The following is a 22,500-nucleotide window of genomic DNA, read 5'->3' on the forward strand; positions in this document are numbered from 1 at the left end:
GCAAGTTATTAATTAACAATCAAAAAAAATTTTGGGCCTAAACAGAAAATTTAGGTTCTATCTAGACAAAAAATGTTGGAAAAGTAAGCTAAATCAGGATTGCTTTTACTGTTTCCACAATCTTTATGGATATTGAAAATGATTAACGCGTTTTTTAAACCTGCCGACAAATGATGTAAATGGTTTGATCCCGTGGATGTACAAAAAGGGAATTATAATAATTGTTGACTAATACGTAGAATTTTTCAGTGATAAAAACATTAGTTTTGGTAACTGATTTACGGGGAAGGTGTATTTCTCGTCGTATTTTGCTTCTGTGATGGCGAATTGGTTGCTCAACAAAACGAATTTTTGTTCAGTCAATGTTCAATTTGCAGATTTAATTTCGTCGTAGCATTTATCTGTATTAACCTAAGTATCGAATGAAAGAGATGTTTAGTCAGGTGTTTTGCACGTCTTAGATGAAAATGATCTGATTTACTAAGTTGATTCCTAATTAAATGGGTTTTTTTTTAATTGAACGTACGTCAAAGGGCTTAACCACATACCCTACAAAAGCGAGCAAGAAAGTACATACGTTCACTTAGTAAACTGAAAACTAAATAGCTGTGATATTTTTTACAAATCGGTAACCGATTTAAAATAAGAAAATCCTGTATATGTTAATCAAATGTGCAATGCCGATATTCGTGACTAGCCAGTCGATAATAACTAATAGTTTCCTGGAAAATGGCAATACTAGTACAAACGAAGGCGCCACTTACTTGTCCTTATTTCAATGGACAAAATTAGACTTCATTGCAAGGACTGCTATATTTAGTTTGGGGGAAGTGATCATGTTTAAATAGGGAAAGTAGAGCTCATACGACCCCGTTACTGTGTTTGTAAAAAAGAATAATGCAGAGTCATGGACTGAGCGCTTGGAAATTGTAATGTCTTGGAATGATCAATAATTCATTTTTTAGTTTGTAAAAAAATGCAATTTAGAAAATCATTGATTGGAACTCAGTACTATGTACGTGTGGCATCAATGATTAACACGAAGATCTGCTGGATATGATCATCAGAGGACACATGATAGCCAAACAGCTTCAAACTATGTAGTGGTGCTAGTTTCATTGGTTTTAATCAAGATTTAAAAAAAGTAAAACAATAGACATGTATAATACTGATCTAGTGCAAAAACCACAAATCATCACGAAAACGATGTTATAGTTAATAACACATCAACTGTTTCCCTGGCAAATTATCCAAAAACATGTATCATCGTTCATAAATTGTAGCAATCTCCGCCCTATGCTTCAGTTCGGTTTACTTTTACTCTACACACATACTTCACCTACGTACTATGTCAATCTGACATTTTTCGTATTCTCTTGCACTTTTTCTCGCAATCTTTGCTGTTCTGTTCTTAATGTCCAGTTATGTCAACAACGGATAGCAATGTCCGTTATTTTATTTTTTGAAATTATTTTGGTTGTCGTCGATGCAATTATGTCGTCCGATTTGGCCTAACATTGACAATTGTTTAGTTTACAATATCCGCGAGGTGGACGAGATGACGATACGTATTCGTGTTATGATAATTCCTGTGTGGCTTGGAATGATTTTTCAATCGGTTCAGGTTTGGTTGATTTTTAAAATGATGAAAAATCATTTCGAGCTAATTAACAGTGGAACAAACTGAATGTCATGTTTATTTTTAATTTAAAAATTGCGAGCCCAAATCAGTTCAACTTTTTAATTTTTCTGTTTTTATGTATTTTATGTTTGTGGTTACTAGTCATTTTCAGAAAATAAGTATTTGTGCTATTTCGGGGAAGTATCGCTTAAATTGAAAATCGTATTATTTTTTTGAGATGCTCTGCGACATGTACAACCCGCGGTTTCTCAAACTGCTGTATCTTTTTTGGTGTTGCTGTATCTTTGAAGTCGATGTTGCTTCGATTGACCTAAGAGATTGATACAATAATATTCATTAAATGATTACCATTCGAAAAGAAACGTAAAAAATAATAAAATAGGTTATTAAATACGTTCTCCCCCCCTAAAGAGCATTAAAATAGGCATTTAACATTTGATTGATAGCTTTCGGAAAAAATGAATCTCATGCGCATTGCTACTGTTTATACTTGCTTACTATTGAATTTGGTTTTCACATTGTTTTGTCTTGACAAAGGAAACCTCCATGATAATGGAAATATATATAAGTTGGGAGCCCATCAGCTCCTATATTAAGGTGTACAAAGTGAGCCTAACAACAATTTCTACAGAGGCAAAGAAAGTAGAAGCTGCTGATCTGCTTAATTATAATTGTTACCTATAGCAGATAAACAAAGGAATTTGGCTTAATCACTGTTGAAAGAGAAAAATTAACTGCTTGGAAGCTGCTGATGATTCCGCGGTTGATGAATCGTGTATCAATTGTACTGCCTAACGCCATAATTCTATCGAACTTAACCAGCAATGAGAACACGTGTATAGTCGTTGAATGGTCTATTGGATATAGAGCATTATCGTGCTTTAATCAAGGCTTAAAACTTGTGATGTTCAAATCGTTCACAAACAGAGATGATTAACTAGTGCAGTTATTGAGTTAGTAAAATCAAAACCAAAAAGCCTATAAGATCGATAATGAGGTCCTTTGGACAAGATACATAATTGCTATAATTTAAACTTTCATTTTTAGTATTTTACATTTATGTTCAACGTGAACGTTTCAAAATCAGCTGAAAAACTAAAAAAAGAGAAACACGAAAACGGCATCGACTCGTTCTGATTCAAACAATCAAGGCACACACTGTTCGTCCTGTAGCATACTCTACTAAAATGCTTACTCTGTTTTTTTTTTTGTATTGTCACATTCTGTTTACAATAATGCATCTCGGACTAGTTTCGCATTCATTTAGGTTCTTTGGCTTTGAGTTTGCTTACTATTATTCAAAAGTTTTATTGAGTTCTTTTTTCCTTTGTGATGTTTGTAATTGAAAATAGTACGTGTCGAATCATTTATCTCTCGCCCAACTTGTTACTGTGAAATAATATGCGAAGCTATTTTCCTTTCCCTTCCCACTTCACAAGGATTGTTTGCTAACGCGAACCATCATCTGAGTAGCAGTTCTAAACATATACGTTGATTACGGATCCTATGCCATATTATTTCAGTGCGTCAAAATGCATGATATATGATACTTCATGGAAGAAACATCCTTTAAAAGATGCATTTATTTAAATAACCCCTTGCTCCCATGAAAAAGTATGTCACAATGTTCGTCGGTAAATACGCCTTGTTAATTTAATGGAAAACTTGGTTAATGCAGAACATCTAAAAATTAAAGAGACAATAACAGTAATTTAGCAAAATTGAAGAAGATAAGTATACAGGAAAGGGCAAAGAAGGTTAATTTCCGAATCTTGAATGATATTATCTGCATGAATATAACTAATATTTACGAATGGTGGATACATTATGCTCCAGAAGTGTGTTTATGAGTATATTGTGTGACTCTAAACATACAGTGTCGGGTATAAGTGAAAAAACTGGGTTAAGGTTTATAAAAGAGTGTCTCATTTTCGTTTTCGAAATTGTTCTAACGTATCGCAAATAATTAGCTTAAACTAAACGTATATCTGAGATATTATATATGTTTTTGGCATGTATACGGACGGACGGGAGGTATGTTTGTTAACAAAGACAAAGGATTGGTAGGATTTTTTCTTCACTACCTATCGCCATATCCAAGACTTGCTCGGTATCTGAAATAGTTTACTGGAAAACTAAAATTTTAAAAACATTTCCGTAAACCATAGCTCAGTTGCTTCACTTATGTCCGACACTGTAAATGAACAAAAAAACAGACCGTATCTTAGATGTCTTACATTCCAACGATGCTAGCTTAGTTTTATGATACCATGTTATATGCAGAATCATAAACCAACCAGGTAACACTGATATAGTTACGCCTAAATAAGTGATTAAAGTATATTTTCTGTAAAAAAGAGATCATATATGGATATAAAATGCCATGACAAAAAAGTATTAACAAAAGCAGAAAACTTATCGTACACGTATGTTCTCATTTGGTTTTAAGTTCGTTTGAAATTTTATTTTATTGTTTAGCGCATTTCAATGATCGATCTGATTATTAATACATTTTTTATCACATTCATTATTTTTCAAAACTCTTCGGCGCTAAATTTGGTGCGTAATTGTGCGGATTTCATGTGTCATGGCTTTTTTATGTAGGCTCACGGACGAACGGCGCGAGCAGGCGCGCAAAGACCTGAAAGGATTGGAAGATACTGTCGCGAAGGAGTTGCAATCTTTGCATGCATTGCGCAAACTTTTCGTATTAGATTTACAGGTAAATAGCAGCGAATCTTTACATTTTCTACGTGTCAACGAATGATCATAATATTTTTGATATTTTTATACTATTTATAGGCACGCATCAAGAAGTCACTTAACTCGGAGGATACCGAGGAGGATGGAGGTTCATTAGCACAGAAACAGAAGATTTCTTTCCTCGAGAACAATCTCGAGCAACTGACAAAGGTGCACAAACAGCTAGTGCGCGATAATGCGGATCTGCGTTGCGAGCTACCCAAGCTTGAGAAACGACTACGCACGACGGTTGAACGGATCAAAGCACTGGAGACGGCACTAAAGGAAGCGAAGGAAGGTGCAATGCGTGACCGAAAGCGCTACCAGTACGAGGTCGATCGCATCAAAGAGGCGGTTCGCCAAAAGAACCTAGCACGCCGAGGACCACAAGCACAAATTGGTGAGTGAATGGATTTGCGAGGGTGTGCGGTCTATGTTAATTTATGGCATATTATTGCGGGATTTTTATATTTTTTATGAGCAATAATGTAACCACCAAATATGTACGCACCTCTCACCATCCCATATTCCATGACACCGATAAGCTTTTTTTATTTTTCTCATAATGGTGATGCTTACCCTTACCCTTATTCACAGCAAAACCTATTCGAGCCGGTCAAGGACAGTATCTGTTCAAGAGTGCAACTGCTGGGACAGCTACTCCTGGTAGCACCGTCATTACACCGAAAGCGATGGTGGACGAAAAGCGAAAGTCACAAATCAAAGGTGGATACGACTAAAAGGTCTTACTCCAGTAGTATGTGCAATTACTAATTTGAATTTCCTTCTATATTCACCAGATATGGATAGTTGAATTGATAATTATTACCATTAAACGCAGCAAAGCAGCAGCTTATTAACCGATAGCAATTACGAAAAGATAAAGAATCATGCGTTATCATAAATTATGAAAGGAACTAATAAAATTACCGGCACCATAACGAACGATATAGTCACGGCAGTGTTGAGGTGTTCCCAGCAAGTTTACAATGTCATCTGATATATTTGCATCCCAATTTGGACCTCGTTCAGAAATTGTTTGTAACTCACATGGAATGAGTGTAATGTTTCATTTTCTTTGTGTGATACACACATAAAATTTCACTCATCCCATTAGACACGTATATCTAAAGCATAAAAACAATGTATCGCTATGCTTTAAAATATATACAACGACGGACGATAAGGGACAATGCTGCTTTATTTGTTATCCAAGCAATTAAATCGAATGTCACGTGACGCGCATCCAACGCATATAAAACTACATAACGTATTGAAAACGGCAACATAATTATGCACCAGAACAATAGATGAACATTTAATTTGAAAGAGAATAATTTATATTTAATAGATTGGATGTCGTTTTCGCATTGTCATCAAATGGTGTTTATAACTCGTTCCGCTGCGCATAACCTAAAAGAAAATACATATAAAAAGCATTCTTTAACGTTTTCATGTCTTATTGAAAATATAGGAAGAATATAGAAGTCATCGGGTACTTTAAAATCAATCGGAATAAATTGGAGTAGTAAAGCATTTGCGTTTCTTCCTCCCAAACCATCAGACCACCCATTCACTAAATTTTCTGCTGTTCCTATGCGGTTAAGTTTGCATTCCGCAGCACTTAACATAACGCCGAAAGAATGTAAAATGTTGCACTCTTTCTTGCGATGTCAAAAACAATTTAATTTAATTATCTCTGAAATTTATAAACATCATCTAACCGATGCAAAAATGCCTCGTTTTGAGTTTTGTATTATCAAACAGCAATTTTTTATATTTGTTTTCCAGTAAGGTAAACAACAATGAGTAATAGGTACTATTCTTAGATATGTAATATTTGAATACAGAAACGAAAGGAAGAGAATACCTTAAATGAGGCGCTTTAACGCTTTCAAGTGATGTTAGAAGATAGTGAGCGAAATACACTGAGAAACATTTCCTGTAACATCAGCACAACAGAACAAGGAGCAAGATGCTTTGTTGCTAGTAGCAAACATTCTTCCTATACGTGTATTAGGACACAGAACTACTTTATTCCGAATTGCAATAAAGATGCCCGGCCACGATAGCAATTTTACGTGTATGTTGAACTTTGCGTGTATGAGGTTGACTTTGCTGTCAAAATGAGGTTGAAATAAAGTTGCTATCGTAGCCAGGCATGCTTAAGTTGAAAGAAACTTTCTTTACGATCCATTTCCCGCTCGAATGGAAATACGCTGGAAAGAACTGTTGACATGCGCGACGCATGCGCCGTTCGTATAGGCCGCCTTAGCGCATTACTGGTATGTGTTTGAGAGTTGCAAAACAACTATCGAGTGGTGCACTCGCATCATAAATAAAGTTTCGCAACTTGCCAATGAAAGTTTCTTTAGTATGAACGATACTATCATGGCCATTTAAAACGTCATGGCAATTTAAAAGCAAATGTTTTAAAACAGGCCTGCCCGTCCGCTTCGAAGACAGTCAACGGTGGATGGAAAGTTGGGATGAGAGACAGAGAGACAGAAAGAGAAATAGGCTGGGAAAGAAGGAGAAAGAGAGAGAGAGAGAGAGAGAGAGAGAGAGAGAGTAATTCTGCTTTTTTCGAATGATAATAAACCATACATTGCGGGACTTTAGTATTTATATTTATTTGAACCGTTAACTTGGTAATTCCAATATCTAACGAAAAACAAACGTGTAGTTTATTTCGAAAACCGCACATTATCGAAATAACTTAAATGTCCTGCGAATCCCTACTTCTCTTCGCCGCCATTCAATACTAATTTTTGTATACTATCATCAAACTCGACTGGTTCGATTTTGCGCTTGGCATCGTCGTATTTTGGCGGCCCTATGAGTTTGACCACCTGATCATAGTTTAACGTCTCATGTTCAAGTAGTGCTTCGGCCAGTGTGCTCAGCTTGTCGGCATTATCGCGTAAAATTTGCTCGGCCCGCTCGTAAGCTTCGGCAATCAATTGACGAGCCTCGAAATCGATTAGATTACCCAAGCTCTTTGAATAAGGTTTGCTAGCATAAGGATTCGATTCGTTGTCCTCGGCAAAGGCGATCGGTCCCACTGCTTCGTTCATGCCAAAATTTTTAATCTGTAAGAACAAGAATCGCAAATGTTCTGCTCAGCAATAAACGAACGGTTACGATTAACGATGAAAGTACTTACTTGGGCGTATGCTATTTTTGTAACTTTCTCTAAGTCATTCTGTGCACCCGTGGAGATGCGGTTGAAGGTCAGGTTCTCTGCTGCTCGTCCACCAAGCGCCATGCACATTTTATCAAACAAGTGTTCCCGGCTGTACAACTTCTGTTCCTTCGGAGTATACTGGGCAAACCCTAGTGCAAGGCTCGTGCGAGGTACGATAGTCACTTTCAACAACACGTCCGAGTTCGGTAACATCCATCCAACAAGCGCATGACCCGATTCGTGGAAAGCTATAACGCGCCGCTCAGTTTGTGAAAGCGCATGGGATCGTTTCTCGGTGCCTCCTACCAGTCGTTCAACGGCATACTCTAGATTCTTAGTCCCTACCAATCGCTGGTTGGTGCGGGCAGCGTGTAAGGCCGCCTCGTTGCATACATTCGCTATGTCCGCCCCAGAAAAACCTGGTGTTAGGGTTGCTAGACGACTTGAGTAAATGGTAGGTGCCTGTTCGAGTGCAATACCCGAAAGATGTTTCTCGAATATTTCTTTTCTTTCTGTGAGGTTTGGCAAATCTATCAGTATGTGGCGATCGAAGCGTCCTGGGCGCAGCAACGCCTTGTCGAGAATGCTGGCCCGATTGGTGCTGGCGAGCATCAGTACGCCTTCCTTACTTGCCATACCGTCCATTTCTACCAGCAGCTGATTGAGCGTCTGCTCCGATTCTCCAGAGCTCATACCACCGAGCCCAGCTCCGGATCCTTCTCGTTGTCGCCCGATCGCATCAATTTCATCCACATAGATAATGCATGGGGATCGTTTTTTTGCTTCCTTAAATAAATCACGCACTCGCGCTGCTCCGAGACCTCCTATCATCTCAATAAACTCCGATCCGTTCATACTGAGAAAAGGGACCTGTGCCTCAGTGGCCACGGCTTTTGCCAACAATGTCTTACCGCACCCGGGAGGCCCAAGCAAAAGTGCCCCTTTCGGTACCTTTGCTCCCAGTCGCTGATATCGCCCTGGTGACTTTAAGTAGTCGACAAATTCCATCACCTCCTGCTTCGCTTCCTGCAGACCGGCCACATCTTTAAACCAAACACCTTTTCCACCTTCGATAGGATCGACAAGTGTAAATTTGGCACGTCCCATCTGGGTGAAGCTGTCCATAGAGATCGGTCCTCGTACACCCCGGATGCGGCTCAGCAGTGCAATAATAACACCCGTTGCAAAAAGAGTGAATAGGATCCGACCGCTTACATCTCCGCTACGTTCGAACTGTACCCCGACATCATCCGTAACACCCAACCGTTTCTCAACCTTGCGGAGTTTCTCCTCGAACTTGTTCACGTCCGCTACTGCCATATGGAATATAGTAGATTGTACGCGCTGACCCTTTACGATGGCACCGTCATGCAAAATGATAGTCACCATTTCCATGTCCGGGTGGACTATCACCTCTTTCACTTCTCCCACAGCCAGCATGTGGTGCACGAACTCATGCCAGCTTACATATCGGGTTGCTGACTCAGGCCGGTTCTTAGTAGGTATTATCATCGTCAGAAACCCGACCAGTAAGTAGATAGTTATCATCCAAACAAGCGTCTTTGTTACAACCGACATCATCTTTTCCTTTTCATCTTCGTCTCTCTTCTTTTTGTTCTGATTAGGATCACCGTCGCGCGGATCGGATGGATGTTTGTTACGAACGGTGGAAGACGTGTGAAACGAACGCGTTAATGCAACCACGGGTATTCTATGGGTACTGGTGAACAAATTTAAGAATATTCGATGCTTGGCGCATGCTTGCTTCAGAAGTTTGTAGTTCGACGATGCTACGAGGTTTGCGCCAAACGAAGGGCTAGCCAAGTTGCCCGACCCGGCGTGTAGTTGCGTAGAACATATTCTACCTATGATAGTGTTTGTCTTTGGAGGTTGCAGCCGCAAAAAGATCACACTGCGCACAGCGCGATGAATTATCTGCTTGCAGCATGCTATGTGCCGCATCGTATCACGTAGAATACTGTGAATAATAAGAAAAAATATCAATGATGTAGAAGTGGCTACAAAGAAGCTGTTGGAAATACAGTAAAAAACTTTATTCAGTAGGAAGCACGGCTTGTGGAGAACGCCGGTCAATATTATGTTTATGTAACTTTGAATCACCTATAAACAGTTTCAATTTTATCAGGAAATTCCGAACTTGCCAAGCCAGTTTACTAGAGGGGGTATTTCACAACTTACAAGGTCTACACACGATACACGAAGCGTAAAAGCGGCTTACGAAATTTGTGTCGGCTAAGTGTTGGTTTTGTTGATAGTATCGATAGTTTGTGTTGATGGAGAGAAATCGCCGAGAACGAGGATGCGCTGTCCAAGGTATTTTATATAGAGCGGTGGCTTCATATAGAACTCCCCGAACGGATTTTAGAAAAAAGTTGAGAATTTGACAGTCAGATTCACTGTTTATGTTTACTTCGGGGACGCGGTTTTCGAAGCTGTTTTCGCGTTTCCGTGATATTACGAAAGTTAATATTCACGAAAAGTAGCACTGTTACAAAAAAATGAAAGTTAAATTTAACGTGCCACAAAAGTGTATCGGCGCTACTGCAAAAAAAAATTAAAATGGTAACCTGTCAAAGCGTCTGCGACGCCCCCTCTCTATTTAAAACACCTTGCGCGGACCAATTACGTATTAATCTTTTGTCCTGTGAAAAAGAGAATTATGAACAATCACCCGGAGGCTGAAATTGAAGCCGGCTGGAGTAGGATTTTCGCTCACATTTTTTCAATTTCGCTCCCTTTTTTTCGCTTTCGTTTTACCGTGGGTTTTACCGAATAGCCGTGGCCACACGGGGCGAAAATTTGCGCGCAAATTTGCACATTAATGCCAAAATGTTTTCGCTTCGTGTGGCAGGGGTAAAAACCCGAAAATTTATGCCGAAATGTCAAACGTATTGTTTCCATCTGTGTTTTGGCCGCTGAAGTTGATTTCCGAATAAATTTTGCAGTTTTTAACGATATTGTGGCTGTTGGTGTTATATTTATATTAAAAATGCAAAAACAATACGAAAAGAACCTACATTTTCGTAAATAAAGCGTTCGATAGCGTCACGGGTTCAGCGAAAAAGTCCGCGGACGTATAAAAGTTTGACAGCGTGTAAGGGTTAAGCGAAACCGTTTTGACATTAATTTTTTCGTTTGCGCTAGAGTTTTCGCCCCGTGTGGCCACGGCTAATGAGATGTCGAGGTCACTTACGCAAGTATGTGTACAAGCCGTTACCTGCCCTTGAGCATCAGCTCTCATTGGGGTATCGGCCCTAGTGATGATGATGAAAACGACAATGACGATGCGGAATAACCGCGATATAATACGAGAGACGAATTTCATAACATTTGCTAGTATCACACAAGCGTGGCTGAGCAACCTTTAATCAGTATTGTGTCTAGTTCGAATTAGAATGGAAGTACCAATAGCACCAACGCAATCCCAAAACCAAGACGATCAACAATCCACCGGTGATACTAAAGAGGAGGGGTAAGTTTGGTGCAGCCTAAACTCCAACCGATCGGAAGCAGGATCGTATTGGCGTTTGTTTTTTTAGCATATATAAGGACGGACATATTGGCGTTTGTTGAACCGCGGGTTTTTCTTTATTTCAATTTATTGCAGGTGGTGTAATTGGTGGACACGATCATCGTTTGACATGTTACGTACGTTGGAAAAGCGCATTCTATCATGTAATTAATCAGCCCGCTTGACCGCTTAGAATTCAGTACTCATGCTCTTCTCTTTATTCCCCCTCCCTCCTTCCTTCATCCCTCCCCACCCCTCTTTCTTCATTCGAACCTTCTAGACATTAAAACGCCGTACCGTGGTAGTTTTGTCGATGTAGGTGCGTGCGTTGGCGAAGCGGATAAAATTTGGACCATTGCACTAAATACAGAGTCCCCGAATGTGCCGTTGGTGTTGTTGCACGGGCTCGGTGCTGGAGTCGCTCTATGGGTTCTCAATCTGGATGAACTGGCGCGCGATCGTCCGGTGTACGCGATCGATATTCTCGGTTTTGGGCGCAGCTCGCGTCCCAAGTTCGAATCGGATGCTCTGATAGTGGAGAAACAGTTGGTGAAGTCCATCGAGGATTGGCGGCAAGAGGCCGGCCTGAAGAAGATGGTTTTACTGGGACACTCGATGGGCGGTTTCTTGGCTGCCAGCTACGCCCTCTCCTACCCAGAACGCCTGTGCCATCTGATTTTGGCCGATCCATGGGGTTTTCCGGAGAAACCAAAGGATTTTGACAGCACGGTAAAGATTCGTTTTTGGGTTAAACCAATTATCGCGCTTTCGAAGATGCTGAATCCTCTGTGGGTGATAAGGATGGCCGGTCCTTATGGGGCTTCCCTTGTTGATCGCTTTCGGGCCGATATCGTACAGAAGTTTTCACCCATGATAAGTGACGGTACATATATATCTGGATACATCCATCAATGCAACGCCCGGGATCCTACGTAAGTATGCAGCTGAAGGTGAAATCTAATTCTCCGTAGAACAATTGTAATCGTGCATCTTTTTTTTTTCTTACAGTGGCGAAGCTGCCTTCCATGCTATGATGAAAGATTTTGGTTGGGCTAAGAACCCAATGATCAAACGCATCGTAGATCTAAAACCTACCGTTCCCATTACTATGCTGTACGGGGCTCAGTCGTGGGTAATGCGCACCGGTCCGATTGATACACTCAAGCTGATGCGCTCCGGCAGCTATGTGAAAGTGCAACTAATCGAAAACGCCGGTCACCACATTTACGCCGACGATGCGCCTACATTTAACAGGCTGGTGAATGCAGCTTGTCAAGCAACGGAAAGGCTAAATAATGAGCAACTCAAGCAATAGTCTGGGATTAGTAATCACAGCAGCCACTAATTGTCAAAATAGCGATGACAATAAACTGAACAACAATCAACAAATTTCTGTAAATCTGCATTGTAAGATTATTTTTTACAAACGTAAGTAGATAAGTCGGTATACGTGTTCAGTTATCTTGGAACCAGTAAGATGAAGTTTCCAATTCCCTATGGAGCGTATTTTAAAGCCACAAAAGAAACAGATAGCGTAAATAATATTGATTTTATTTGTTCCACCAGTTGAAACTGGGCAATACGAAACATGAAGTTCCAATTCCAATATATAACCAGCTCCCCAAATTGAAGCTAACAATTACAAAACATAACACGTGAGCCTTTTTTAAGTTAATAAATACCTTTCTCGTAGCCCCTTATTCCCGCAGACCGCGGTTCAATGCACTCTTAAGAAACAAATGGTCAATTGAATACAACCTACACCTATATATTGCGCGGATCCCAGTACTACCGCCTGCTCATCATAACTAAATCTCTTCTGCTCCTATCAGGATTAACGATGGTGAGACTATAATAGCAAATAGTTTGCCGGATTATTGGACGAAAATTGTACAGGTAAGTCTACTACCCAATATTAAGCGACGGAACTGCAGCCATATTGCTGTTTCATTTGCTTTGGGAAAGAGAGTAAAGAAAATTCGGTAGGAAAAGAAACATAAAATCTTCTATAATATATATATATAGAGAGAGAGAGAGAGAGAGAGAAGCCTCGCTTATCGCAGCGTGTGTATCCTAGGCATTTAAATTAAATAAATAAACTCTAAAACAGATTTAGTTTAATCTTTGTTCCACGCTAGTGGAATGTGGTTAAAGTACGTTGATGTTAACATGCAGACCACCGCAGTGCTTGACATTAAATGATTAATAAATACCTCCCGTATGATAAAAGTCCCTGAAAATGGCATATTAATGTTTGTCAGACCGCAGACAGATCACCAGCAGGCCGCTTTGTATGGCAGGCCTAGAAAACTGTCCTGATAGTACCTCATTTGCGGCTTATTGCACATGAACAAGTCACTTTCAGGGCCTTTGTCATACGGGTTTCAATTGGGCACAGTAAAGCAATCACGCGCTCAAATACCCAATATGATTTTCCCTAGTGTTCTTATTATTATTAGGCAGTTCGATGCCTTCGTATGTCTATCTCTTCTTGGTTTGCATTTTTTTTCCATTTCAGTCATTAAATTATTCGTCACCTAGGCTTGCAATAATAGAAATGCCGATCTTGACCAAGAAACGATATACGAAATACTAAGTCTTTGTAGAGAGTCTAAGAAGAGAGGAAGTACCCATTTAGCAGGTTCATTGGTTTCTGGCGGATAGATCAATCGAACGAACGCTGGCGCCGGGCACACTATCAGCAGCATTGTGCCGGGAGCGGAACAGACGCAACGTCATCCACGTGGCGATCGAGTTGATGGGTGCAGCGTCATGCGGTTGCTGCGAACGGTTTGCGAGTATGTCCTTCTGCAGCTGGTATCGATAGAGCAACGATCCAGCAACCAAGGCTGAAATAATTGTCGCCGAGATGACCAGTATAAAGAGAATACTAAAACCCGGCACCGGCATGCAGATACCGTAAACTACTTCTTCGGTGATTTTTCCCTGAAACACGGTCACTGCTTCTTGCTTGTTGTCGGGATTAAATGCCAGATCAGCCTCGGATATGACCTCGTAGATGCCACTCACACCAATGTCAGCCGACCGAGCTGTTCGGTCGTTGACGCGGACGGAGCGTCGCCGGCGCGTGCTTCGATAGTCCGTTCGCTCGTGTCTCTGTTTCTGCACATACTCCGTATCTAGATTGAGCGCCCGGGGACCAGCAACGGCCGGTAGCCCCATGCGCTTCTCCGCATCCATCTGCCGTGGTCCGTGCGGGAACTTATCATCGTCCATTGGCGTTCCGGGGCCAGGTATCGGTTCCTGCGTTTGCTGATGTTGCTGCAACAGCGGCTTCGTTGGGTATTTGTTACCCGCCATTCCTGACTTACCAGGCGCATGTGGTAACGCCGGTTGTTTCTTCATCATGTCGGCCGACATCGTGGAATGATCATGGAAAAACAGCGACTCGATATCGTCCATGGGTTCGCGGCCATGAAGATGGTACTGATGGTAACCATCCTTCTTCCGGTCCACCGGGAGTCCGGCCAGTGGTTTCTTGTACTGCACAAAATGCTTTTCCGTGTGAATAATATCGTCGTAATACACTTCCTGACCGTTCATGCCGGAATCGATCTCCTCGTCCGAATCGTTCACCAAACTATTCGTGTTCTGCTTTACCAACGTGTCCTTGCGTTCAATCAGATCGTGCTTCTGACCACTAGCAATCGTAGCAACTGGTATTCCACCGACCGCTGCATTATGCTGACAATGATCTAAGCAACCGTGGCGACAAATTTCAACCTTACACTTGATGTGCACACTCAGTGCATCAGGGAACTTGAAGGCGTGGAAGAAGGCGTAGGTAATAACGGATGCCTTATCGTCGGGTGCACGCGCCTTCAGAAAGCGGGAAATCATCTTCGGCCGCAGCACACACCCGTACTCATCCGAAAGCTTGATGACGTGGCCGGCACCGTCGGATGCGACACACGATTTTACCCGCATGTCAAACTCTCCGCGAAAATCGTTGATAGCTACCACTAGTGTCATAGTAGACCCCAGCGGGACTATCCCGCTGACAGCCGGAGCCCATGGCCCTTTTCCTTGCTGTATCTCCATCCAGCAATCCACATTATCTCCTGTGCACAAACGAAGCGAGCGATAATGATTTAGTGACAAACCAAGATTGGCCAAGTTGGCTGAAATGAGTCCTTTATCTTACCGCGGAAGTCCAGCTGGATCACATCGAGATCAGCGATAACCATAGGTGGTTTGGAAGCGGTCTTCTCGTAATCGTTGAACCATTCGCACCGAAGCCGCTTCGCCTCATCCCACACTTCGAGTAGATCTTTGTCGTATTGCACCACCACTGTGTTCTCGTAAAACTGACCGTTCAGGTCAGGTTTTGTGCCACAGCGCGAGTATGAAATTCGAAAAGTGAAAAATGTTTTGCTGGAAGAGGGTGGCACGTAGATACACCGTGGATCGCTATGTTGCCCTGTTGTGCGATCAATTGCAAAATGTGTTGTTTAGAATCAGCAATTCCCAGCAGCAAGCGACAATTCGAATTGTTTCGCATTGCGTTTTCCAATAAACTTCTTCTTTATCTTTTGCACTTACCTTTGGAGCTGACGATACCCTCGAACGGTGCGGAGAATGAAAGGTGTACATCCATGTGATCCTTGCCGCACATTACTTCCAGCGCAGTAATGGAGGGCATCCCATCGGGTCGGTCAATCGGCCATATTTCATTTGTCGAGGTTGCAACTTGAAGCTAAATTCGTTAAAGAGCGAACGCCCAAGGTCAGTATAGTTAAATCACCTCCGTTAGATACTCTCGTGTTACGTACCAGGTAGCATATGGCAAGCAGGACCGTATGATGATTCCATCGATAGTATGACCTTTTCGTAAGGCTCGGCATGCTGGCCACTATGCACAAAATACCGTTAGTGTATCGGAATGTGTTAGCAGCAGACGTAATAGATCTACAATGGTGGCGCTTTTCCTAAATGATTGCAGCCAAGAACGAAACAAGAAACATTCAACTGTTAAACGAGACAGAAAATGATAGATGAACCGACCGCTTCTCAGCTAGTAATAAGGAAAATTTTCCATAGTGGATTTCCGAGGCAGCCGGATATCGTACCCAATTGGGATTTCTATCGCCGTCAGTTCTGAGAGAAAGTTGACCAACTAACACAGTTACCAATCATCGTTAGACCGATTTGCCCAACAACATGGCTCGGTAGATACTGTTTTCATCCGTGCCGACTTTCCCTAATTTCTGCAGATACGAGATGAGATTCAGTTTACCGGTTGGTCGCGGAAAGTGCAGAATCAGCGCAACAACAGTTCACCGGCAATAAGTTGATTAATCGATTCACGGTCCATCATTTACTGCTATGGGCAATGTAAGACGAGAAAAGATTGTTGAAAGAGGGAGGGGGGAGAGAGAGAGCTGGAGAAAAACTGGAGATTATGCGTAGGAGAAAGTGAAAGAAGCAGACGCTATGGCATCGCAGCGTAGCAAGGTTCATACCAATCACAAAGGAACGATGCAACTGTCGCCCAAGCTGGGACCTGGCTTATTACGATGTCAATAGGGTCTTCAGCATCCAGCCGTACGGAAGTCTATATACACCTGTTGATTAGTGGATATGCAGTTGTACAACAATGTGTAGCACAGCACCTGAAACATTGTAATCCAAGCCTTCTGTATGCCATGCTTCTGTATATTTGTAGGGGAAGGGGAGGTGGTGGCACAGTTCTGATTTCATCCTTAAACCTATCATCCTTGATTGTTGTTCTGTCGTATGTTCATGGCGGCTGCGCAAATCGCAGATCGACAGACATTTCATTGCGTCAAGAAATTAACCCAAAAATGATGGTTTTTTTCGGTTGTGGTTTGTAGAATATAAAAAAAGATATACTCTATCTAGCTTACTCGTGAAGCAGCCCGACCGACCTTCACCACCGACTCTCTCTCTCTCCCTCTCTCTCTCTCTCTCTCTCTCTCTCTCTCTCTCTCTCTCTCTCTCTCTCTCTCTCTCTCTATCTCCCTCTCTCTCTCTCTCTCTCTCTCTCTTTCTCCCTCTTTTTATCTCTCGTTTCACACCATGTATTGGAATAATTTTTCAAAAATTAAACGCAAACTTATGGAGTTGATTATACTACTTCAAGATGGATGAAATGGCGGGTAGTGGTAGGTGGAAGAGGCAAGGAAAAGAGTTTTAAGTGAAACCAATCGATTTGGAGACCATCGAGACCTAGGAAACGATAGGCATAAAACCCTAGGACGTATTTTAAAGATTGGGATTGTATGGCGAAAGGGGGGTTTCGCCTCGTCCTTCATAAGATACAAGAGGTATAAGGACGAACGTGACACTTGTTCCTGTATATTGTTACTATACTTTCATACGAACAGTTCAATGCAACCTGTTTCTGCTAACGCTGTAGCAGAGCCATAATCTAGGTGACCCCGATTAGTCGTTTAAGGAATGGTGGGTAACGAACGCACCGATAAGGTGAAAACGGTTTCATGTGGTCGTTCGCGTAACTGGATCTTAATGATATTGTTAATAAATAAGTAAATTAATAAATTAATAAATAAATAAGCAATGGCCTCCAGTCCCCTTTAATCTACCTTTACTAATCGGTGAAAGCAGATTTCGGGTTTGATGGCTTACCGCCATCAGCAGTTCACGCGTAGTACACCACATTGGAAAATGCAATCGCAATGGTTGCCCTGAGGGCGTGAGAAATGGCTTTTCCGATGATTTTCCGTTAAAAATAAAAAAAGGTTCCGCCGCCTTTCACGGCGAGCTTTTTGGGTCTCCTATTTTTTTGATAATCAAACCAACATTAAAATATATGTGAAGGTTAATAAATGTATTAGGCAGGGAGTGGATTCGGGAGGAGGATGAGAGGAGGTGGGTTAGGAAGGAGGATTGGGGTTTTGTGCAAAAGATACATTTAATCAGTAACAATCGAGTTTTGCAATCACCCACTAACTCATCGTGAATAGGCCTATTTTTCATTTTACCCATTTTCCTTTGAAGTTTATCGAACCATCCAGACCGGGCTAGGCCAGCCAGCAGTCGTTTGCCGATCAGCAATCTGCCTCAAACCGGTAACAAACGATATAAGCCACAAACCCAATTTCACCTGTTCAACTGTGTGTGTGCGTTTCTTTTCCGATTTGATATAGTGAAGAGAGAAAGAGAGAGATAGGGAGATGAAGAAAGAGAGAGAGAGAGAGAGAGAGAGAGAGAGAAGGAGAGAGGCAGACAGAAAGATAAATAGAAGGTAAGAGACGATATGCCATGGTGAGAGCATAGAGAAAGAGCAAAAGATAGCGTAGATTTGAGGGTGGGCAGCGGAGGGGAGGAGGAATTTTCGCAGTTTTCGAATTCTATTGTTCACTCCTAGTATGTTGGTGCAATAGGCCGTTGGGTTTGTTAAATTTGTTGTCACCCCGTGGATGTTCTGGCGTGTCGGATGACATTAGCTGAGATGAGATGGTAATTCCTCTACACTCCAACACAGATTAGTCCTTCCCCTCAATTCATACCTCTATTCATCTATAAAAGAACTAGTAGTGTATTAAACCGCAAATCCCGGAACGGCCAAAAAGAGGCACGCCGTCGCCCAAAAGCGTCAACATTCTCTACATTTAATTCTGTGGAATCAGTATTGTCTGCCGCCTAATAGCTTGTTTACTTCCGGGGTTTGAGAGGGTGTATTTCCTTTAGGCTGTTGATTTTCTTCCACGCATTTGCAACGTTAGTTTTGTTGTTAACGCTGGAGGTATAACATTCCCATTGCCTTTGTTTTGCCGGCAAAAACCATTCCCCCTTCCAATATACCGTAATTTTCGTGGTAAAATTTTGGTCGTGTGAAAATTTGCGGAAAATCGGGCACAGTGTGAGTGAGAGGGGTACAAATAGTTGGGTTTTACCCAGAAAGCTTCTGAATCTGATAGGGACGAACAAATACACAATACTCGCATGGAAAGTGTGTGCTGTGAGGAAGGAGAGAAAAAGAGAGAGAGAGAGAGAGAGAGAGAGAGAGAAAGAGAGAGAAAGAGATAAGGAGAAAGAGAGAAAAAAGAAGAAAAAGGAAAAAAGGGAAAAAGAAAAAGAGAGAAAGGTGAAAAGAAAGATAATGAGAGAGCGGGAGGAGGACGGGGGGTAGCAGGCAGTTTCACCCTATTTACAGCTACGCGTATCGTTTTCTCTGCAACGTCACTGGTCACGCACATGGTAACGCACTGGTCGTTCCGGTAGTAATTACTCGGTCAAACCCGTTAGTCCACGCTTCGCTCTATTGCCATCCTCCCGCAAATGCCACCTTTGCATCCCAATCGGCTGCAAGTTGTCACGGCCTTCGACCACGTGACGGTACAGCTTGCGATCAATAGTGCGTCTCTGTGACCCTATTCCAGATGTTCGCAAGGACGGCCGCAAAGAGGCCTTCATTAATAGCGTCCCGGTTACCATTGAAGGGGTCGATCAACATAGCCAACTATGTTCATTCTCACCTGCAACTCGTTCGGCCATGACTGAAGAGCTATGCGCAACATCTCGCTTTCTCGTCCGAGCTAATCTCACTCTCTGGAGCTCTTTCTTTTCTATTTCCCATTCTCGATTTCTCTGAACATTCCACTAGGAATATAGCTGAGGCAACATTTGCATTTCCACACAAATTCAATAGAATCTGAACAGGGCCGGGTGTAGAAAATTTCCATTGCTTCGATCCACCCACAAAACCACGGTGCCGCTTTGACGCCCCATTCTTTCGCCTTCCAGCGCAGACCAACTCTCCCCAAACCGGTGCCAGTGCCAGTGCCCTTGAAAGGGTATGCGGTACTACTTACGTGTGGGGTGATCTCCTAGCTGCCGCTGCGATCCTATCACAGATGTTCAAGGTAGGTGGAGGTATAGCAGCATCCACAGCTTCTCGATGATAAACTTTGGGTATGTGTGTGAAAGGGAGACGGCACGGTTGAATTGGAATGGTTGATTGGTGAAATCCAGTGATCAATATAGCTGACAATCGTGCCGTTTTGTCACAGACCGGCAGGATAGTCAGGCTTCCTGGATTCCCAGAAACACCACTCTTAACATTGAAACACTCGATACAACAGATGAAAGAATCACTTTCACTCGGCGATCCAACAAATCGAACGCCGCTCCGGGGTCCAAACCGTAAACACACGGTACACCACTACTAATGTTCATACGCACAGCAAAATGCGATTGTTTGGGGATTGTTGTTAACGAATGATCGCGACACTTTCGAGGCTGAGAACATTGGTTACTCACCCCGGAACACTGCACGGAACCCGACTCACAGCCACTTCCACACCTCCAACCGGCATCCGTGATCCGCGACACTTCAGCACCGGTATAGATCAGAGAACAGTACGCATGGACCCAACACGTTGCCCTGGTTGGCTTAAAACAGGTCTACTCCACTGAAGAAGCAGTGTCCACTGCTGCACGTGCTGCTGCTAACGAAGCCAACTGAAAAATGTTCAACAGAGTTACCCAAAGAGCCCGATGTACCATCAGAGCAGAGATCAGCGAGCCGTCCAGCGGCACCCCTGTTGGTGCAGCTCTCATGCTTTCTCTGCATCTCCTTTGCTCTCCAACACTGACTCTTGTTCTCTTTCTATTTCAATGTATTTCTCTATTTCTGTTTCACATTCCATGGACACTGGATCCATCTTCACCAGCGCCAGTTATCACGTCAAAGATCGCTTCACCTGTAAACTCGTATCAACGGAAAGCAGCACAGACTCACCGCAATAATACGTGAGAGCAGGAAAGGAGGAAGGGGAAGGAGGTTGAGAAAGACGGAACCTTGTTGCGAGCGTGGCAACCGTCGGCAGGTCTCGAAAGTAGGATGGCTGCTACCAATACCGATCATATGACCCCTCCTGCCGCTTTCCCTCTCACCCGCATTTTCACCCCACCCCGCCCCTTTCGTTGGGGGACAAATAACACTTTCTACTATGCTGCCTGAACCGTCTGAATCTGAGACCCCCTTTTCTGGTCTTCAGACATCAGCGTGCCAGAGAAGAAGCAACTTCGATGGAAGCGAGGAGAGATGGGGGGAGGGGGGGGGGATTGACGAATAAGATAAAGAGAAGAAGCAGAAGGAGGACAAGAAGGAAGGAGGGAAGTGGTACGGATATGGTTGAGATGCTTGGTGGCTTCGTAGCCGCCACACAGAATTACAGTTAGCTTTTTTACTACCAATTCATTGCCACACATACAACATAACAGACCTTTATACCACATTCATACAACCACGAAGAAGAAAGTTGTTGCTACCCAGTAGGTAGGCCCAGAAGGAATAACTATGCGTAGCGCGTGCACAAAAGAAAGCAGATCAATAATATGTATATATATATATATATATATATATATATATATATATATATATATATATATATATATATATATATATATATATATAGCTTTGATACAACATTTGATTACAACATAAATTGGCATACATACACATACATATCAGAGCCCACACCATGAGGCCCAAATGTGACCAAATGTGAAAAATGCTTTTAATTGCAATATTAGATATCTTCGATAGGATAGACAGGTTCGTTTAAGAAAGATTCATTCGTGTTTAACGTTTGGTTCCTTGGCAGCGGATTAAAAATACCATATCCTTCTAATAGACATTGGAGTGACTCACCACGCTTCGTCCATAATTAACGTTGCGTGATCTTTCACTGAAAAAACTCCAGAACGAAATTTCCCGAACTAATTTTGGCATAAACTGCACTCATCTCATCTACTGCACTCAAGTTTTCCCTCCTGTATTCATCACACTTTTTTAGGAACCTGCTTGGTGGTTTTTCTTATTTGTTATTTTATACATAAAATAAAATGTTTCGAAAGTGCTCGCTTTGAAAGTGCATATTTAAAGTAGCGCCACACACAATTTTAATCGAAATTACGGGCACTTTTGCCTAAGGCAAGCAAAAAGTGACTATTTATGAATGACAAACAAATAAATGTGTGACGTTGCTAGAAACTACTCCAAAAAAAAAAATTCCATCAGTATAGAAGCAACGTAATTACTTATGAAACAACCTGATATTAATTATCATATCGCCGCCAACCATGACACTCACATTGGTGCGAGATACACCCTGTTGACACAGAGCAATCGTTCGGGTCTCTAAACGCCTTAAGAGGCCCGCCGACAGAACAGTTTCGGGTCTCTTACCTCTATTAAAAGAACCGAATTTCCCGAAGGGTTCTCCACTGGCGGTAACATACCCCCGGACATCTGAGCTTGGGTACAAGGATTGCACCAACTTCTTGGGAGGGATGGCTAATAGCTAAAATCCGATATCATCGGGCTCTGGATTATTGATAAAAGCCTATGCACTTTACAACAACGATAATAGTAGTAGGTAGGTA

At 42.1% G+C, this 22,500-nt stretch overlaps 4 protein-coding genes across 14 annotated transcripts in view; 2 read left to right on the forward strand and 2 right to left on the reverse strand.

The window, feature by feature from the left end:
• The window catches only part of LOC125950989 (kinesin heavy chain), a 13,493-nt gene extending 6,538 nt beyond the window's left edge, over positions 1 to 6,955 (forward strand). For all 4 annotated transcript variants that reach the window (XM_049679458.1, XM_049679469.1, XM_049679478.1 and 1 more), the window contains exons 6-9: positions 4,247 to 4,364; positions 4,445 to 4,784; positions 4,982 to 5,110; positions 5,185 to 6,955. In XM_049679458.1, coding sequence (XP_049535415.1) covers positions 4,247 to 4,364; positions 4,445 to 4,784; positions 4,982 to 5,110; positions 5,185 to 5,198 — 601 coding nt within the window. In that variant the 3' untranslated portion in view covers positions 5,199 to 6,955. The remainder of the gene's footprint in view (positions 1 to 4,246; positions 4,365 to 4,444; positions 4,785 to 4,981; positions 5,111 to 5,184) is intronic.
• Positions 6,956 to 6,992: 37 nt separating this feature from the next.
• LOC125951008 (paraplegin) lies at positions 6,993 to 10,355 on the reverse strand. Of its 5 annotated transcripts, none has more exons than XM_049679518.1 (4): positions 10,309 to 10,355; positions 9,811 to 10,234; positions 7,551 to 9,549; positions 6,993 to 7,476 (listed from the first exon to the last, which is right to left on the reverse strand). In XM_049679518.1, exons 3-4 carry the CDS (start codon positions 9,531 to 9,533, stop codon positions 7,123 to 7,125), a joined length of 2,337 nt encoding a protein of 778 aa, XP_049535475.1. In that variant the 5' UTR covers positions 9,534 to 9,549; positions 9,811 to 10,234; positions 10,309 to 10,355; the 3' UTR covers positions 6,993 to 7,122. The 5 variants fall into 5 exon arrangements, with proteins under 5 accessions (XP_049535475.1, XP_049535449.1, XP_049535466.1 ...); XM_049679492.1 differs by having other exon boundaries at positions 9,771 to 10,234; XM_049679509.1 differs by having other exon boundaries at positions 9,693 to 10,234.
• Positions 10,356 to 10,802: 447 nt separating this feature from the next.
• On the forward strand, positions 10,803 to 13,732 carry LOC125951034 ((Lyso)-N-acylphosphatidylethanolamine lipase). 4 transcript variants are annotated; one of them, XR_007468764.1, is made up of 6 exons: positions 10,803 to 11,064; positions 11,200 to 11,267; positions 11,384 to 12,035; positions 12,112 to 12,531; positions 12,936 to 12,999; positions 13,622 to 13,732. XR_007468764.1 is itself a non-coding variant. In XM_049679537.1 (4 exons), exons 1-4 carry the CDS (start codon positions 10,988 to 10,990, stop codon positions 12,416 to 12,418), a joined length of 1,104 nt encoding a protein of 367 aa, XP_049535494.1. In that variant the 5' UTR covers positions 10,803 to 10,987; the 3' UTR covers positions 12,419 to 13,400. The 4 variants fall into 4 exon arrangements, 1 of the variants encoding a protein (XP_049535494.1); XR_007468763.1 differs by lacking the exon at positions 13,622 to 13,732 and having other exon boundaries at positions 12,936 to 13,400; XR_007468765.1 differs by lacking the exon at positions 13,622 to 13,732 and having other exon boundaries at positions 12,112 to 12,510; positions 12,936 to 13,400.
• Positions 13,733 to 13,746: 14 nt separating this feature from the next.
• Positions 13,747 to 15,926, reverse strand: LOC125951048 (uncharacterized). The gene is made up of 4 exons (XM_049679560.1): positions 15,897 to 15,926; positions 15,667 to 15,820; positions 15,269 to 15,544; positions 13,747 to 15,185 (listed from the first exon to the last, which is right to left on the reverse strand). The coding sequence occupies exons 2-4, from the start codon at positions 15,764 to 15,766 to the stop codon at positions 13,747 to 13,749; spliced, it is 1,815 nt and encodes a 604-aa protein (XP_049535517.1). The 5' UTR covers positions 15,767 to 15,820; positions 15,897 to 15,926.
• Between the last annotated feature and the right edge of the window lie 6,574 nt (positions 15,927 to 22,500).

Source organism: Anopheles darlingi, chromosome X (assembly GCF_943734745.1).
Source record: "Anopheles darlingi chromosome X, idAnoDarlMG_H_01, whole genome shotgun sequence".
Classification (NCBI taxonomy): Eukaryota; Metazoa; Arthropoda; class Insecta; order Diptera; family Culicidae; genus Anopheles; species Anopheles darlingi.